Raw genomic sequence first — 19,892 nt, 5'->3', positions numbered from 1 at the left:
ATGATGACGTGAGGGGGGAGGATTTCAAGAAAAGCACATCCAGCCCATGAATGGCAGCGCTTCCCAGGACTCACATCCAAAGATGATATTTTATATTTTTTTATTTCATAACTTAAAATAGAAGAGATACAACTCGTTTCGGATACAGTATATATCCTTCTTCAGGTGCCATAAAAACAGAGTACAAATCCTACTAGTATAAAATTCAATTACACTTATATATAGTATCAAACCTTTTATCCCAGCCTCAGAAACTTGATTTGGGGTGTGGACCAAGTTCAGGAACACACCCACTGATTGATACAGCCTTGTTAACATTGATGGAAGAAGGAGAAAAAAAAACCAAAAAAAAAACAACCTTTAAACTCTCTCTATGATATCATTCAATCTATTTGGAAATAATGTTCCCAAAAGATATATCCAAAACGTTTCTTTCCTGTTTAAAAGAGCATTCCTGTTTGCAACTCTAGAGGGTATCTGCTCCACTGGAGTTGCTTTTATGTTAAAAATTTTATTATGTTTAATTAGCAGATGCCTTGAGAGACTGTTTTAAAAAGCCGTTTTTTGCTCTATTTCTGTGGCCATTAATGGGATAAAGAATTGTACGAGAGAATCTGATTATGTAGCTCAGTCTAAAATTCTAAAAAGAAAATTTAAGGAAAAAAGATACCCGAAAAATTTGATAAATGGTGCATATAGGGATAACAAAATAAAAAGTCAAATAAAGTCATTAGAACTGTGCTTTCTAAGGCCGGCATCACACTGGTGAGTTTTACGGACGTATGAGCGCAGAAAATACACCCGTAAAATACGCATAAGGCCGGTTTCACACGTCATTGGCTCCGGTACGTGAGGTGACAGTTTCCTCACGTACCGGAGCCACTGACACACGTAGACCCATTAAAATCAATGCATCTGTGCAGATATCATTGATTTTTTGCGGACCGTGTCTCCGTGTGCCAAACACGGAGACATGTCAGTGTTCGTGGGAGCGCACGTATTACACGGACCCATTAAAATCAATGGGTCCGTGTAAAACACGGACCGCACACGGACGTTCTCCGTGTGGCATGCAGGAGACAGCGCTACAGTAAGCGCTGTCCCCCCCACATGGTGCTGAAGCCGCCATTCATATTTTCCCTGCAGCAGCGTTTACTGCATAGAAGATATGAATAATAGTGTTTAAAAGAAAGATCTAGCTGTCCCCCGCCCTCCCACCCCCTGTGCGCCCCCCCACCCCCTGTGCGCCCCCCGCTGTTCAGAAAATACTCACCCGGCTCCCTCGTTGGCTGTCGCTGCTTCCTGTCCTGGCCGCACCTTCTACTGTATGCGGTCACGTGGGGCCGCCGATTAGAGTCATGAATATGTGGCTCCACCTCCCATAGGGGTGGAGCCGCCTATTCATGACTGTAAATGAGCGGCCCCACGTGACCGCATACAGTAGAAGGTGCGGCCAGATAGATCTTTCTTTTAAACACTATTATTCATATCTTCTATGCAGCAAACGCTGCTGCAGAGAAGATATGAATCGCGGATTCAGCACCAGATGCTGGTACGTGTGGTACCCAGCACGGTGCGTGTGGTACCCAGTGGGCACACGTGTGCCGCAAGTGTGCCACACTGATGTACACCAGAAACGTAGGGGCACACGGACACGGATAATTCCGGTACCGATTGTTCCGGTACAGGAATTATCTGGACGTGTGAGACTGTCCTAACACACGGCTCAATGATTCTCTATGGCCCAGCTCCTATCAGCCGTATTATACGGTCTTGTACGGCCGTAGAAAATTCTGCGTTTGTCACCGTATTGCGCAAAAAAATCGCCAATGAAAGTCTATGGGGGTGAGAAAAATACGGATTACACACGGACCAGCAGTGTGACCTGCGAGAAATACGCACCGGTGTTAGAGAGAAAAGCCGGTAATTCAATTGCCGGCTTTTTCTTTCTCCTTCACAAACCCTACATGATATGAGACATGGTTTACATACAGTAAACCATCTCATATCCCTTTTTTTTGCATATTCCACACTACTAATGTTAGTAGTGTGTATGTGCAAAATTTGGGCCCTGTAGCTTGTAATATAAAGGGTTAAATCGCGGAAAAAATTGGCGTGGGCTCCCGCGCAATTTTCTCCGCCAGAGTAGTAAAGCCAGTGACTGAGGGCAGATATTAATAGCCTAGAGAGGGTCCATGGTTATTGGCCCCCCCTGGCTAAAAACATCTGCCCCCAGCCACCCCAGAAAAGGCACATCTGTAAGATACGCCTATTCTGGCACTTGGCGACTCTCTTCCCACTCCCGTGTAGCGGTGGGATATGGGGTAATGAAGGGTTAATGTCACCTTGCTATTGTAAGGTGACATTAAGCCAGATTAATAATGGAGAGGCGTCAATTTGGCGTCAATGGAGAGGCGGAATTTTTCCCACGCTCGAGATCATATGAGGACATCCAGCAGAGGGCGCATCACCGCGACTCAAAGTAACTACAGGACATTCCCCTGCATTACATTCATTCACAACATTTTACAGACAGGAGCGACTGCATTAACACAGCTCCTGGCTGTAAAATGATTTAACCCCTTCAGATGGATTTACATCGTGGGACTGACAGAACGACGGAAGGTATGGGATATTGTTGATTTTTTATTTTACCTTTTTTACAGGACGAGGGTCTTCAGGTGGATTACCAGTATAATAAAATATTACAACACCCTATGTCTTTATTTCATTAAAATACTTTTAAATAATGTGTGTGTGTTTTATTAACCATTTCGTACTATTGGATTAATAATAGATAGGTGTCAGAATTGACGCCTCTCCATTATTAACCTGGCTTAATGTCACCTTACAATAGCAAGGTGACATTAACCCTTCATTACCCCATATCCCACCTCTACACGGGAGTGGGAAGAGAGTGGCCAAGTGCCAGAATAGGCGCATCTTACAGATGTGCCTTTTCTGGGGTGGCTGGCGGCAGATGTTTTTAGCCAGGGGGGCCAATAACCATGGACCCTCTCTAGGCTATTAATATCTGCCCTCAGTCACTAGCTTTCCCACTCTGGCGGAGAAAATTGAGCGGGAGTCCATGCCAATTTTTTCCACGATTTAACCCTTTATTTTACCAGCTACAGCGGCCAAATTTTGCACATACACACTACTAACATTAGTAGTGTGGAATATGCAAAAAAAAAGGGATATGAGATGGTTTACTGTATGTAAACCATGTCTCATATCCTGTCGGGTTTGTGAAGGAGAAAGAAAAAGCCGGCAATTGAATTACTGGCTTTTCACATATATCGCGCTGAATTAAATATAAATACAGAATATATATATATATATATATGTGTCTCAATGACATATATATATATATATATATATATATATATATATATATATATATGTACTGTATATATGTTTTAACGAACATTTGAGCACATAAATCCATTAGATGTCGGTTTTGCAAGCCTGCGAGAAAATATCGCAGTACGGATGCCATACGGATTACATACGGAGGATGCCATGCGCAAAATACGCTGCCACACCCTGCCTAGGGATGACATGCGGATCACTATTTTGGGAACATTTCTGCGTATTATGGCCGTAAAAAACGGACCGTATTTTCATACGCTGAGTGTGACGCCGGCCTTACTCTGACTCTTTCATTTGGATCCACCCGAGGCAAGCTGCAAGCCCTGTCTATTGAAAAGTATCTCAGAGGGAATTTTGAGGAAACACAATCTAAAGCCATTTTAGTCTTTTATCAGGTGAGTGCATAAAATTGTGCACCCTTTAAAGACTATAATATTGTGTTTACACACTTAGGGCGCCACGATTTGTCTGTTCTTCTCTCCCAAACAGGGTTTTTTTGTATATGTGAGGGGGGAGGAGGATAGCAAATGATGAAGTGAGGGGGACTGCAAATGATGAAGTGAGGGACTGGGACAGCAATTGAATTGAAGGTGGGGAACGAGAAGAGCAAATGAGGCCCTAGGGGAGAGAAAATATTGATGAATTTTGAGGGTGGTTGGAATAAATGATGTATTGAATGTGGGGGGAGAGCAGTTGATAATTAATAGAGGGTGGGGAGGAGGGAGAGAAGACATGACAATGAATTGGGGCAGAAGGGGCATGTAAATTATTATTATTACTTATTATTATAGCGCCATTTATTCCATGGCGCTTTACATGTGAGGAGGGGTATACATAATAAAAACAGGTACAATAATCTTGAACAATTCAAGTCACAACTGGTACAGGAGGAGAGAGGACTGTGCCCACGATGGCTCACAATCTACAAAGGATGGGTGAGAATACAGTAGGTGAGGGTAGAGCTGGTCGTGCAGTGGTTTGGTCGATCGGTGGTTACTGCAGGTTGTAGGCTTGTCGGAAGAGGTGGGTCTTCAGGTTCTTTTTGAAGGTTTTGATGGTAGGCGAGAGTCCGATGTGTTGTGGTAGAGAGTTCCAGAGTAGGGGTGATGCGCGAGAGAAATCTTGTATGCGATTGTGGGAAGAGGAGATAAGAGGGGAGTAGAGAAGGAGATCTTGTGAGGATTGGAGGTTGCGTATAGGAAAGTACTGGGAGACGAGGTCACAGATGTATGGAGGAGACAGGTTGTGGATGGCTTTGTATGTCATGGTTAGGCTTTTGTACTGGTGTCTCTGGGTAATGGGGAGCCAGTGAAGGGATTGACAGAGGGGAGAGGCCGGAAAATAGTGGGGGGACAGGTGGATTAGTCGGGCAGCAGAGTTTAGAGGTTACAGTAGTCGAGGCAGGAGATGATGAGGGCATGGACTAGGGTTTTTGCAGATTCTTGGTTTAGGAATGTACGGATCCGTGAAATATTTTTGAGTTGAAGGCGGCAGGAAATGGAAAGGGCTTCGATATGTGGTTTGACGGAGAGATCAGTGTCAAGGATTACCCCGAGGCAGCGAGCTTGTGGGACTGGGTAGAGTGGGCAGCCGTTTACTGTAATGGATAGGTTCGTTGGAGGGGGGTCGCGTGAGATGGGGGAAAGATGATGAATTCTGTTTTGTCCATGTTAAGTTTTAGAAATCTAGCGGAGAAGGATGAAATAGCGGACAGACATTGAGGGATTCTGGCTAGTAGGGTGGTGATATCTGTTCCAGAGATGTAAATCTGTGTGTCGTCAGCATAGAGATGATACTGAAAGCTGTGAGATTCTATGAGCTGTCCCAGACACAAAAAGAGGACTTAAAAATCCTCCAGAAAATTGAAAAAAATCAAAGAGAAAAAAGCAGAGATGGTTACCTGCGGAAGCCTTCAAACAAATGCACTAGCAGGGTGTATCGGACCCGATTAATGATGGCAAAAACACAGGTGCAAAAAATACCGATGAAACAACCACTTTCAATTGGCTGTTTGGCATTAGTGCACAAAAAGATAAGCGACAATAGTCTGTATGTGGCATTGTTCACATAATCAATGCAGAGCATCTGGTTTACAGCCTATTACTAACGCACATACAGGCGGGCCGCCCATTGCTACAAAATGCATGCTGTGTGAATAGAAGCCTACAGTTTACAGAGCCATCTTGGTCCGACTGCGCCCTGCAAGATGAAGTGCAAAAAAACCCACATATCAAGGTATGTTAGTTTATATTGGGGCCTCAATACGTAAGCAGGTAATCATCTCTGCTTTTTTCTCTGTGATTTTTTTCAATTTTCTGGAGGATTTTTAAGTCCTCTTTATTGTGTCTGTGAGCTTTTACTCAATGTTTAGCGTTAGGACTGGCAAAATGTAAGGACCCTTGACGCGGGTTGCCAGCTTACGTATTGAGGCCCCAATATAAACTAATACCTTACATACATTGATATGTGGTTTTTAGAATGGAAGGTGAGCTAAGCCCACTGGCATCAGGGGCTTATCTACAGCATTCTGTAATGCTGTAGATAAGCCCCTGATGTAACCTGAAAGATGAGAAAAAGAGGTTAGATTATACTCACCCAGGGGCGGTCCCGCTGCGGTTCGGTCCGATGGGTGTCGCGGTCCGGGGCCTCCTATCTTCATCGGATGACGTCATCTTCTTGTCTTCACGCTGCGGCTCTGGCGCAGGCGTACTTTGTCTGCCCTGTTGAGGGCAGAGCAAAGTACTGCAGTGCGCAGGTGCCGGGAAAGGTCAGAGAGGCCCAGCACCTGCGCAGACAAACAGGGCAGACAAAGTACGCCTGCGCCGGAGCCGCAGCGTAAAGACAAGAAGAGGACATCATCCGATGAAGATAGGAGGCCCCGGACCGGACCGTGATGCCCATCGGATTGAACCGCCCACCCAGGTGAGTATAATCTAACTTCTTTTTCTCATCTTTCAGGTTACATCGGGGGCTTATCTACAGCATTACAGAATGCTGTAGATAAGCCCCTGATGCTGGTGGGCTTAGCTCACCTTCCATTTTGGGGCTGACAGGTTCCCTTTAATTCCCCCAAAACACTTAATAAAATACAGCAAAAAGTGCTGTTGCGACATTTGCAGCTTTTTTCATTGCTTTCTATGGGTGAAAAAATGCTGAAAGAAGTGACACGCTGCAGATTTAAAAAATGTTGCCTTTCTGAAATTCAGTCAGGAAAAAAAAACAAGTACGTGCAGGAGATTTTGGAAATCTCATGTGTTTCGCTGGTGCTTTAAAAAGCAGCTTTGGGCTCTGTTCATATGCAGAATATTTGCTGCTTTTTCTTCTGCATATAAGAAGTTGCATTTTACAGCACAAGCAAAAACTCTGAGATTTCAGAAATCTCCTGCACACCCTTTTATTTTCTCCTGAATGCATTTAAGAACTGCTGTTTTTGTTTTTTTTAAATCTTCAGCATGTCACTTCTTTCAGCATTTTTCCACCCATATAAAGCAATGAAAAAGTGAAAAAAAAAAAGCTGTAGACATCGAAACGTTGTTTTTCGCTGCGTTGCTGTAAGACAAAATGCACATGTAATCTGCACCCAAAAAAATGCTAAAAAAACAAACAGCAAAAACTCTAAAAAATGGAAGTTTTGGAAGCAGTGTTTTTACTATAAAGGTATATACTGATAACACACACCTGTACTATGTGTATGGTTTACCCTTATTATTTCACATGGAATATAATTTACTTCTATATAATGAATACACTGGTTCAGCAGACAATATCTGTTTTATGTCATCCAGACAGTAGTGACAGCAGGTCGCCCTGTCAGAGATTACAAGCAGTGATTTAGTGACTGGGGTCAGAGCCGATGCTGATCGCTGCTGTATGTGGCTGTGAATCCTGATCCTGCAGTGATCAGCACAGAGCTCCGGGCCACAGTGAGTAAATCACTGCTCTCTGACCTGTTATTGCTACTCTGAGACATAAAACAATTTCTGTCCGGGCCTCACTTGCTCTTGAGAGTGCGGAGTCAGTGAGAAGCTGAAGGAGCCTGACAGATGGTGGAGCTCATGTAAGGGGTAGCAGGGCCATAGTCATGGCTGACATATATTGCTCAATCTCGCCCTGGTTCCCCAGCACATGAATACATTATCCCCTTTTCAGCATACCTTCTGCTTCAGCTTCTGCACCGTCAGGGTCCCATAGGGGCTGCTGAAGTTCTGCTGCTGGCGCTGTTACTCATAAGGAAACAGAGTCCATGTTCAACTTAAAACAGACAACTTTACTGGTTTCTTCTCAGCACATCTAAGTCTATTGCAGCATCAACATAAGCTTCCACACAGTTTACGTCCTTCGCTTTCCCTGTGCTCTCCCTCATGTCCAATGGCACGTTTCCGGCTCGTGCCATCTGGTTCTGGACCGCAGCATCCTCCCTGCCAGCTTTACTACTCTTAGGTGTTCCCCTGCCTGTTTCGCAACAGACATAAGGGCTTCTGCCCACGTAGTAAGCTGCCACATGATAGAGCCACCTGCGTTCCTGTGATACTGCAATTCCTGATCGCCTGGCCTTGGATGTCTGGGCTTCTAGCTTCCAACGTTACGGGACTCACTGTGTTGCCATGGGGTCTACGTCACTCCGGGACTGCCTGGGCTCTCTGGCCTTCCTGGGCTGTCTGAACTCCCTGGCCCCAGTAAACTTCAACAAGGAAATACTCCTCTCTTATCCAAAGCTGGCCCCTCCTATGTTAACTATTACTCTTCCTATTGAAGCTACTGTACTAGGGTATCTCCATTTAGTGTCCTAATCAACATACTGGACTTTCCCTATTCACAATATACTGTACATTCAACAGCACATAAGTAAAAACAGTATATACAGTTATATACATTGCACATTAACACAGAGGGATGGGGTACACGTCAGCCCGGGTACACCCCTTACACTCAAGCCACAGTGTGTGCTGACCTCCATCTGCAGAGGCTGAAAACAGGAGCAGAGAGCGGGAAGCTGTCCTGGCATTGAGGAGCTACGCAGACAGAGACATGTGCACGTATGGAACCTGGAGGGAGACAATGGGCAGAGCACTTTTATCTGGGCCTCGGCCTGAATTAAAGTGCCTAGTGATGTGCCTCTGGATGGGAGCCCATGAGGGAGTGTCAGAGTCCAATTCTCTTTTCTGAGAAGGTTTGCTGCATGTCATCTCTGTGTATGAATAATATTAATCTGGTATTACACACATAGACACTGACATCTCCAGTACAGGTCTTTCCAGTACCAGAAATGTCAGGGCATGTGAAACCGGCCTAAGAGTGGCCACCACTGGACACACACCATGGTGCAGCAAGGACTAGCAATTTTTCCATGCAATTGTGTGGGTACTTATTGTTTAGGGAATGTCAGAGTCCAATTCTCCTTTCTGAGAGGGTTTGCTGCATGTCATCTGTGTGACCAAAGAATATTAATCTGGTGTTACTGCATTACTGCTGTTCCATGTTGCAAGCACATGGTTCTCTTATAGAGACAGATCCTTGTTTAAACCCACTTAGACTTGAATTGTAAAGGCCGCTGGTCCAGAACAGGACTCTGGTTGTGCACGATGATGGCGGCATACATGGTTTACACCAATGTGTCTGTGTATAGTCAGGAAAGAATTTGAGTAGTGGCCTAATAACTGCAAGGACGACGGAGGTGTTGGACAAAGGTAAACAAGTGGCTGCAGAACGGTTGGTAAATGTGGGCCATTCCATGCGAACAGGGGCTACTGATGACTGAGGCCTCCCTCCTGGTTTGGTCCTGGAGCCCCCAGGTACTTGTTGAATATCTTTCCTCTGGTTTTTACTTTTACACAAGACCCTGTGTGTTCTGTATTCTGCGGCTCTGTGCCCCGGTCTTCAGTCTTCTCTCTGGTATGTTGTGTAGGACGTACTGTATACAATGTTAGAGCCTCCATCACAGACTGAGCCCTATAACAAGTGTAATGTCATTTGTTACCCGACATCTGCTCTCTGTATATGAAGCCCACTATATTTCCAGGTCTAGTTGTGGAATATTCAGGGTAGTAGTGATTACTCCCATCATTGTCATTGTGTAAGGTGAAATCCAGGAAAAAAACATACAACACAATATATTTATATAGAATTTTTTTTTTTTTTTTTTTTTTTTTTTTATTGAAATGGCAATAAGCAACATTGTAATGAAAATATTACTGGCCCTTTTAGAAATTAAACTCTGGTCACAGTGACTCTCAGATTGTCCCCGATGGCGGCCACAGAACGAGCTGCGGTCATTGGGGACCACCTGAGAACCACTGGGACCCAAAGATCCAGAGGAAGGCAAAGAAAACCCCCCAAAGAGTTCCGCTTCAAGGGGAAAAAAAATTCCTTCCTGACCCCATTGCTGGCGATCGGATGTTTCCCTGGATCTTGTGTCCTGCTGCATATTGCTGTATATAACATTGGGATACGTCATGTGAACAACGACCAAATAGCTCTTGCCTGAGCACTCGTCCTGTATGATAAAATCTGCGATGGAGGCTCCTAATAGGGAGAATAGAGGTGAAATTAGCCACATGTGTCTAAGAGCTGGGAGGCTGGTAGGTAATAAATCATTATCTGTCTTTACAGGAATGTTTGTTTAACTATATAGGAGGTTACCATTGGTAGAAAAAACACAGAGCTTTACTTTCTCCCTGCTGCTCCAGCTCTGGATCTTCAGCACTTCCTGTGATCTATTTTGACAGGCTGCAGCGGTGATGGCTCAGCTACAGCACAAATCACTGCTGCAGCCAGTCACTGAGCTTAGACGCTCTGGCGCCATGGGCCCCTGAGCCAAGTGATTGGCTGCAGAACTGCCATCATGAGGTGACCCCTGAAGCCAGTGACTAAAGATCAGAAGCAGCAGTGAAGAGCCAGAACTGGAGCGGCAGGAGGTAGGAAAGCTTCATGTGTTATTAGCACACATTACAGTCAAACCCCTTTAACCCTTTAAGGACTGGGCGATGTTTCGGTTTTGAGCTTCTGTTTTTTCCTTCCCAAGAGCCACAATGTTTTACATTTTCAGGAATGGGGCCGTGTGAGATCTTGTTTTTTGCACCATAACCGATGTTTATATTGATATTATTTTGGGGTATATACGATGGTTTAATCACCTGTTATTACTTTTTTTTCTCTTGTTGCAATGGTGAAAGACTAGTTCTGTCATTTTATTTTATTTTCTAGCTAGGCTGTTTACCGATCAGACTAATTTATTTTATACTTTGATAGATCTGACTTTTACAAAAGCAGAAATATCACATATGTGTAATTTTTTTTTTTATATATATTTCTAAATTTTTAATGGGGAAAAACGGGTGATTTGAACTTTTATTTTTTTCATATTTTTTCAAAACATTTTTTTTTACTTTTCACTGTATTTGTTAGTCCCCGTAGGGGACTTGAACCTGCCATCATCTGATTGCTTGTGCTACATACAGCATTGCTATATATAGCAGAAATCACAATCTCCTATATACAGAAGTCACAGACTGGCTTTCACAGGAGTACAGTGGTGACAGTCACAGGGATACTCAGTGGTCACGGGTGCACCAATGAGGGGATAGTACAGTGCGTCCCCCTGCCGGCGAGCATTAAATGCAGCTGTCATAGATTGACTGCGGCATTTAACAGGTTAACAGCAGTGGGTGGATCTTCGCTTCCCCCCCACCCCACCCCCCGCCGCTGTTAGAGGCATATGATGGCTGAATAACACAGCCATCATCTGCCGATAAAGATGAGGTTGGGTGTGCTACGGTAGCCCGTGTGAAAGGTGGAGAGCTGACTTATGACGGACATAGCCTATCATAAGTTGTTAAGGGGTTAAGATGCATTTCTTAGATAAAGCGTGACTGTCACTGACTGTATTTTCTAGACTATATGATGCACTTATTAACAACAAAAATCTTGCTAAATATTGTGTGCGTCTTATAGATCAGAGGCAGCGGCCGATCACGTATGCTTATCATATACCTGGCAACTGCCACAGCAGATTTCAGCTGATTGTGGGGGTGCCAAGTGTCGGATCCCACCGATCACATATTGATGATCTATCTTACAGATAAGTCATCAATACAAGTCCCAATTAACACCTTTAAGAGAGCTAGGAATGAAGTCACCACCAATGTGGTGGGAGATTAGGGGCCTGAAATGAAGTGACAGGTTACCTTTCATACATACATGAACACTCACACACAAACGCACACACATGCACAATCTCCTCAACACACAACATACACAACATACACACACACCTCAACACACAATATACATACACAACATACACAAGTGCACACACACACACACACACACACACACACACACACAAACACTTCACCATACACACATACGTACACATTCACCTCAACACATAAACACAGGTGCACACACCCATTCAGTGCTACAGTGCTGGGCACACAAACACACACCCCATTACTGCAGGGACACACAAATCATCACACAGCCACCCCTTTATTTTTGGGGTCACACACACACACCTTTAGTGCTGGGGTCACGGACACACCCCTTTAGTGCTAGGGTCACGCACACACCCCTTTAGTGTTGGGGTCTCGCATACACCCCTTTAGTGTTGGGGTCTCACACACACCCCTTTAGTGCTGGGGTCACACACACACCCCTTTAATGCTGGGGTCACGTACACACCTCTTTAGTGCTGGGGTCACGCACACACCCCTTTAGTGCTGGGGTCACGCAAACCCTTCTTTACTGCTGGGGTCACGCACACACCCTTTTAGTGCTGTTGTCACGCACACACCCCATTGGTGCTGGGGTCACGCAAACCCTTCTTTAGTTCTGGGATCACGCACACACCCCTTTAGTGCTGGGGTCATGCACACACCCCTTTAGTAGCAAATAGATAATGGCTGCACTCAAGTTTATTGTGCTAAAGCAAGGAAATGTGCAATACATGAAATGTGAACAGCATAATGGCTTGTGAAATTTATGAAAAAACACATGAGATTTTTAGCACAAAATTTGGCCAAATATTGTGAGCCCATTCACCAAACGTCAAGGTAATCTCAGATTACCTTGACGTTTGGTGAATGGGCTCACAATATTTGGCCAAATTTTGTGCTAAAAATCTCATGTGTTTTTTCATAAATTTCACAAGCCATTATGCTGTTCACATTTCATGTATTGCACATTTCCTTGCTTTAGCACAATAAACTTGAGTGCAGCCATTATCTATTTGCTATGTAAGACTTTTTGGTTATGCACCAGTTCAGACTAGATGGCTGTTCAGTCAGTTTTTCTATATTCACACCCCTTTAGTGTTGGGGTCACGCAAATCCTTCTTTAGTGCTGGGGTCACACACACACCCCTTTAGTGCTGGGGTCACGCACACATCCCTTTAGTGCTGGGGTCACGTGCACACCCCTTTATTGCTGTGGTCACGCACACACCCCTTTAGTGCTGGGGTCACGCACACACCCCTTTAGAGCTAGGGTCATGCACACACCCCTTTAGTGTTAGGGTCACGCACACACAACCCTTTAGTGCTGGGGTCACGCAAACCCCTCTTTAGTGCTGGGGTCACGCACACACCCCTTTAGTGCTGGGGTCATGCACACACCCCATTAGTGTTGGGGTCACGCACACACCCCTTTAGTGCTGGGGTCAGACACCCACCCCTTTAGTGTTGGGGTCACACACACCCCTTTAGTGCTGGGGTCACGCACACATCCCTTTAGTGCTGTTGTCACGCACACACCCCATTGGTGCTGGGGTCACGCAAACCCTTCTTTAGTTCTGGGAGAACGCACACACCCCTTTAGTGTTGGGGTCACGCACACACCCCTTTAGTGCTGGGGTCACGCACACACCCCTTTAGTGCTGGGGTCACGCACACACCCCTTTAGTGCTGGGGTCACGCACACACCCCTTTAGTGTTGGGGTCACAACACACCCCTTTTGTGTTGGGGTCACGCATACATCCCTTTAGTGCTGGGTCATGCACACACCCCTTTAGTGTTGGGGTCACGCAAACCCTTCTTTAGTGCTGGGGTCACACACACACCCATTTAGTGCTGGGGTCACGCACACACCCCTTTAGTGTTGGGGTCACGCGCACACCTCTTTATTGCTGTGGTCACGCACATACCCCTTTAGTGCTGGGCTCACACACAACCCTTTAGTGCTGGGGTCACGCACACCCCTCTTTAGTGCTGGGGTCACGCACACACCCCTTTAGTGCTGGGGTCACGCACACACCCCTTTTAGTGTTGGGGTCACGCACACACACCCCTTTAGTGCTGGGGTCACACACACACACCCCTTTAGTGTTGGGGTCACACACACCCCTTTAGTGTTGGGGTCACACACACCCCTTTAGTGTTGGGGTCACACACACCCCTTTAGTGTTGGGGTCACACACACCCCTTTAGTGCTGGGCTCACACACCCCTTTAGTGCTGGGGTTACGCAAACCCTTCTTTACTGCTGGGGTCACGCACACACCATTTTAGTGCTGGGGTCACACACACACCCCTTTAGTGCTGTTGTCACGCACACACCCCATTGGTGCTGGGGTCACGCAAACCCTTCTTTAGGTCTGGGATCACACACACACCCCTTTAGTGCTGGGGTCATGCACACACCCCTTTAGTGTTGGGGTCACGCACATACCCCTTTATTGGTGGGGTCACGCAAACCCTTCTTTAGTGCTAGGGTCACGCACACACCCCTTTAGTGCTGGGGTCACGCACACACCACTTTAGTGTTGGGGTCACGCACACACCCCTTTAGTGCTGGGGTCACGCACACACCCCTTTAGTGCTGGGGTCACGCACACACCCCTTTAGTGTTGGGATCACGCACACACTCCTTTAGTGCAGGGGTCACGCACACACCCCTTTAGTGCTGGGGTCACGCACACACCCCTGAAGCGATGGCCCGAGGGACCACCACGGTGCAGGAGACTACTGTACACAAGACGAGGTGCAAACAACAAAGGATAGATTTATTGGGAGACACTCCCAGCATTGCATGCCTCCTCCTCGCCGAGGGGGTACTTCGAGCCTGTCCTCGTGCCGCCGATGCCTGACGGGAGGGGGCCTGTTCCCACTGATCCCTTGTCGATCGGGCTGAAGAATGGTTGTATGAGTATGGTGGGTCAGTTCCTTGTAGTTCCCCCACTCTCCGCTCCATCTGGGTCAGTTTCTCTTGCACGTTAACAAGGGACCGCTGCAAATCTTGCACTACCTGGACCAGCACATCTTGATGGTTTGGGTCCCCTCTGGAATTGGCGCCCTGGACACGTATCATAGTTACATAGTTACATAGTTACATAGTTATTAAGGTTGAAGGAAGACTAGTCCATCTAGTTCAACCCATAGCCTAACCTAACATGCCCTAACATGTTGATCCAGGGGAAGGCAAAAAAACCCCATGTGGCAAAGAGTAACTCCACCATGGGGAAAAAAATTCCTTCCCGACTCCACATACGGCAATCAGACTAGTTCCCTGGATCAACGCCTTATCAAGGAATCTAGTGTATATACCCTGTAACATTATACTTTTCCAGAAAGGTATCCAGTCCCCTCTTAAATTTAATTAATGAATCACTCATTACAACATCATACGGCAGAGAGTTCCATAGTCTCACTGCTCTTACAGTAAAGAATCCGCGTCTGTTATTATGCTTAAACCTTCTTTCCTCCAGACGTAGAGGATGCCCCCTTGTCCCTGTCTCAGGTCTATGATTAAAAAGATCATCAGAAAGGTCTTTGTACTGTCCCCTCATATATTTATACATTAAAATAAGATCACCCCTTAGTCTTCGTTTTTCCAAAGTAAATAGCCCCAAGTGTAATAACCTATCTTGGTATTGCAGACCCCCCAGTCCTCTAATAACCTTGGTCGCTCTTCTCTGCACCCGCTCCAGTTCAGCTATGTCTTTCTTATACACCGGAGACCAGAACTGTGCACAGTATTCTAAGTGTGGTCGAACTAGTGACTTGTATAGAGGTAAAATTATGTTCTCCTCATGAGCATCTATGCCTCTTTTAATACATCCCATTATTTTATTTGCCTTTGTAGCAGCTGCCTGACACTGGCCACTGAATATGAGTTTGTCATCCACCCATACACCCAGGTCTTTTTCATTGACGGTTTTGCCCAGAGTTTTAGAATTAAGCACATAGTTATACATCTTATTACTTCTACCCAAGTGCATGACCTTACATTTATCCCCATTAAAGCTCATTTGCCATTTATCAGCCCAAGCTTCTAGTTTACATAAATCATCCTGTAATATAAAATTGTCCTCCCCTGTATTGATTACCCTGCAGAGTTTAGTGTCATCTGCAAATATTGAAATTCTACTCTGAATGCCCCCGACGCATAGCTTTCTTCTTTACTTCGGGCCACTGTTTCCGCCATGACTTGTCGAAATGTAAGGGCTGGATCTGCCCGGACCCGTGCTGACAGTGCTTGCCTCAAGGATGTGCTGTGTAGTCCCAGAATGAATTGCTCCCGGAGTATCCGGTCCTTAGAGCCCATGCCGCCAAGTCCATCTGCCTCCTTTCTCTGCACCTCTTCGAACACTTCTTGCAGTGCTGTTGCATACTGAGAAATTCCTTCTTCTTCCCGCTGCAGCTTAGAGAAAAATTTGGCGCGAAGATGTCCCGCGCTAGCAGTCTCGCCGTAGATCTCTTCCAGGAACTTCACTAGCTCCTTCAGGGTACTGCGGGTGAGTTCTGGTTGTAGGCAGACGTTTCTGCGGGCTTCCCCCTCTAGGGCAGTTAAAGCAATGTCCACTTCAAGGTCTGGGCTTATGTTATAAATCTTCAGGGTGCATTGCAGCCGGGACACCCAGTCGGACAGTGGCATATTCTTGCCGTCAAATTTTGGGAGTACACTAAATATGGTGCCCATAGGGAGTGTCCTTGCAGGGGTTCCACCAATGCCAACAGCATCCCCATTAATGTTAGCATTCCCGCCATTGCTGTCTGCTGCCTCCATCTTGATGACAGTACCCTGCTCGCAGCGCCACTTGAAGCGATGGCCCGAGGGACCACCACGGTGCAGGAGACTACTGTACACAAGACGAGGTGCAAACAACAAAGGATAGATTTATTGGGAGACAGGGAATGGAAGGGACATGGAAGGTGCAAACAGGAATTTACAATAGCAAAAGATAATGCACATGAATCAACTTGTCTGTAAAACAGCACGGTACTTCAACAATTACAAACTCAAAATCTATCTCACCAGCCACTGTACACAATGAAACATATATCGATGCTACTCTGTACATAGCCTCCCTGGCCTTTACTACTCAGGCCACACGGCTACCGTGCTCTAGCTACTGAAGCCTGCACTAGACCCTAACTGGTGCACCAGGCAGGAACAGACTCACGGTGATGTGATGTTGGGGACACAGGTCCAGTCCCAGGGGGCCCCCAAAAGTCCACAACGGCGGTGCGCACGGATTCCTATCAGCTCTGCTAAGCGTGGTCTTCTCCTTGCTCCTGGAGACCGTAAGTCCCCTTCCAAGAATCTTCGTGGCTTCACAAACCAGCGCAGAACAGCCACCCTTTGCTGTATCCGGGAAAGTCTCTTTACCAAACGCAGTTCGTCTCAAGCTGTGAAATCTTCCTTGCAGCCTACGGCTCTTCCTTGCAGACAGACCAGCAGACAGACCAGCACACAGTTCACACAGTTCCCTCTGGAAACTTCTCTCTCTCTCTCCACGCAGTCCAGGCTCAACTCCTCCCCTCAAGCTAGGGCAGTTCAACTTCACAGCCTAAAGCAGGGGGAAAAGCAGAACATTCCATCTCACACCAGACAAGGGGGTGCAGTTTTTTAAAGTGACAGCGTGTTCCTTACTGTGCATAACAGCACCACCCTCTTACACCCCTTTAGTGTTGGGATCACACACACACCCCTTTAGTGCTGTTGTCACGCACACACCCCATTGGTGCTGGGGTCACGCAAACCCTTCTTTAGGTCTGGGATCACACACACACCCCTTTATTGCTGGGGTCACGCACACACCCCTTTAGTGTTGGGGTCACGCACACACCCCTTTAGTGCTGGGGTCACGCACACACCCCTTTAGTGCTGGGGTCACGCACACACCCCTTTAGTGTTGGGATCACACACACACCCCTTTAGTGCTGGGGTCACGCACACACTCCTTTAGTGCTGGGGTCACGCACACAACCCTTTAGTGCTGGGGTCACGCACACACCCCTTTAGTGTTGGGATCACGCACACACCCTTCAGTGCTGGGGTCAGACACACAGCCTGTTACTGCTGCATTTCAGGGGACGTGTACATGTGTGCACACACAGACATACACGCCCACTTATCTTTCATGCTGGACCCCAAAAAGCCTTCGCACTTGATACTTACAGGTCCTATGATAGTTACTCCACCAATCTCAGAGCAGCCTGGGGAAGGTCAGGAAGAAGAAAAAAATGCAGCTAATAATCATCTGGAGAAATCATGGTGATGATGAGGATGCCGTCCACACAGCGTAGATCTCTTCCTGGCCCTGCTGTGCTGTCTGTGCTGTGCATAATGCTGTGCAGCGAGTCCTCCTCCCTCTCCGATGTGACCGATCCTCAGCGCTCAGTGAAGAGCGACCGACCTGGACTCGTCCTCTTCAAGCTGTGACACAAGATGGCTCAGGAATAGAACTTTGCACATTCTGTAGCAATTGTGATGCTATGTGGGGTCTATGATGCCAAGTACTCTGATGTCATGCCCCTTTTGATGTCATCAGAACTGACACTGCTGTTTTATGTATCAAGTTTACAACTTCAATAAATTAATTAATTTAACAAAAACAAAAAAACAGACAGCAAATAACCTACAGCCCCATATTATAATTTGTGACCCCCTATTTAAATGAACCTTTATTTTAGTCCATATCACCTACTGCTCTGCGTAAGAGGAAAACATGAGGTTCCATCAGGGCCGGATTTAGACAAAGAAGGGCCCTGGGCAAAAGTTTCAAGTGGGGCCCCAAATGCTACCATATTGCACCATCACACAGAAACGTTTAGGTTACAATACATGAGCAGGATGCGGATACAATTGGCGGAGGGGCCTGGAGCCAGTGCTGACACCGTGGTCCCCATATTCAGGGGCCTCATATCGGCCAAGTGGTCTGTGACTATTAGCAGTACACAGAGGCGTTGCTGGAGTCAGAAAAGATCGGGGGCCCAAGCCCTAACACAAAGAGTTGCCCCCCAACCCCCTCCTAAAATTTATTTTAACACTGCAAATAACACCATGATAACTGAGTACAGATAACGTAGTAGATGTTGCCTGCAGTCCTATGTAACACCACACATAACAGTGAAACTCTGTGCTTACAGATAATGTAGTAGATGTCACCTGCAGTCCTATATAACACCACAGATAACAGTGATAACTCTGAGTACAGATAATGTAGTAGATGTCACCTGCAGTCGCAGTCCTATGTAACACAACAGATAACACAGTGATAACTCTGAGTACAGATAATGTAGTAGATGTCACCTGCAGTCCTATGTATCACTACAGATAACACAGTGATAACTCGGAGTACCGATAATGTAGTAGATATCACCTGCAGTCCTATGTAACACCACAGATAATACAGTGATAACTCTGAGTACTGTGACAGGGTCACTGCATACATGGGCTGGTTTTATGTGAGCACTCATAGAGTGGGAGGGAAAGTGCTCACCCTTGCTGCAGCCGACACTGACAGGTGTATTAGCAGGACCTGAGATGATGTCACAATCATGTGATCATCACATGGTCCTGGTTAAATACCTGGACATATGAGACAGTCTGGGTGGTGTCTTGGGAGAGGAAGTGCTCCTTTTTAGCTCCAAGTAGGAACGGAGGACATTGCCAGATGCCTGCAGGTTGAGACCTGCAGAGAAAAGGACTCTGTTACACTTTATTTGTTTTGTTTTCCATTAAGCCAGAAAGGCTCTGTTTTGGTTTTGTGAACTCTGCCTTGGTGTATGCTGGCTCCAATAAACCAGCAGGTGCATCACCACCAAAGTGTTCCTGTGTCTTCCTGAGAAAGCAGCTAAGCGTGTTATTCCCTCACACGTGGTGGAGAATGCGGGCATCGTTCTAGGAACAAGTATTTAGGTGCTTGTGGAGCATTTTGTCCAAGTACAGCAACAACATCAGCTGGCCAGTCAGCAGCAGCAAGAAGTGAATAAGCTGTTAGCAAAGCAGCTTCAACACCAAATGCAGCAGCAGCGACAGCTGCAGGAGGTGCTAACATTGCAAATGGAGCTCCTTGCAGAGGCAGTTCGTGTAAAGCTGGCGGTCTCCTCTCCGTCTTCAGGTGATGATGGTAAGACGAGCCTTACAGAAAATGACCCCGGGAGATGATGTCGAAGCCTTTTTGACTGTGTTCGAGCGGGTAGCGGAGCATGAGATGCTACCATCAGAGCAGTGGGCTGAGGTGCTGGCCCCCTAATTGAATGGTGAACCCCAAAAGGCATATTACGACTTAGCCCTCCAGG

General features: G+C 46.4%; 1 protein-coding gene across 1 annotated transcript; it reads right to left on the bottom strand.

The window, feature by feature from the left end:
- Positions 1 to 15,322: 15,322 nt before the first annotated feature.
- Positions 15,323 to 18,014, bottom strand: LOC143773546 (uncharacterized). Its single transcript, XM_077260953.1, has 2 exons — positions 17,767 to 18,014; positions 15,323 to 17,155 (listed from the first exon to the last, which is right to left on the bottom strand). The coding sequence occupies exon 2, from the start codon at positions 16,369 to 16,371 to the stop codon at positions 15,688 to 15,690; it is 684 nt and encodes a 227-aa protein (XP_077117068.1). The 5' UTR covers positions 16,372 to 17,155; positions 17,767 to 18,014; the 3' UTR covers positions 15,323 to 15,687.
- Between the last annotated feature and the right edge of the window lie 1,878 nt (positions 18,015 to 19,892).

Source organism: Ranitomeya variabilis, chromosome 5, assembly GCF_051348905.1.
Source record: "Ranitomeya variabilis isolate aRanVar5 chromosome 5, aRanVar5.hap1, whole genome shotgun sequence".
Taxonomy (NCBI): domain Eukaryota; kingdom Metazoa; phylum Chordata; class Amphibia; order Anura; family Dendrobatidae; genus Ranitomeya; species Ranitomeya variabilis.
Note: the sequence above shows the minus strand (reverse complement) of the source record. Positions and strands in the feature narration are given on the sequence as shown.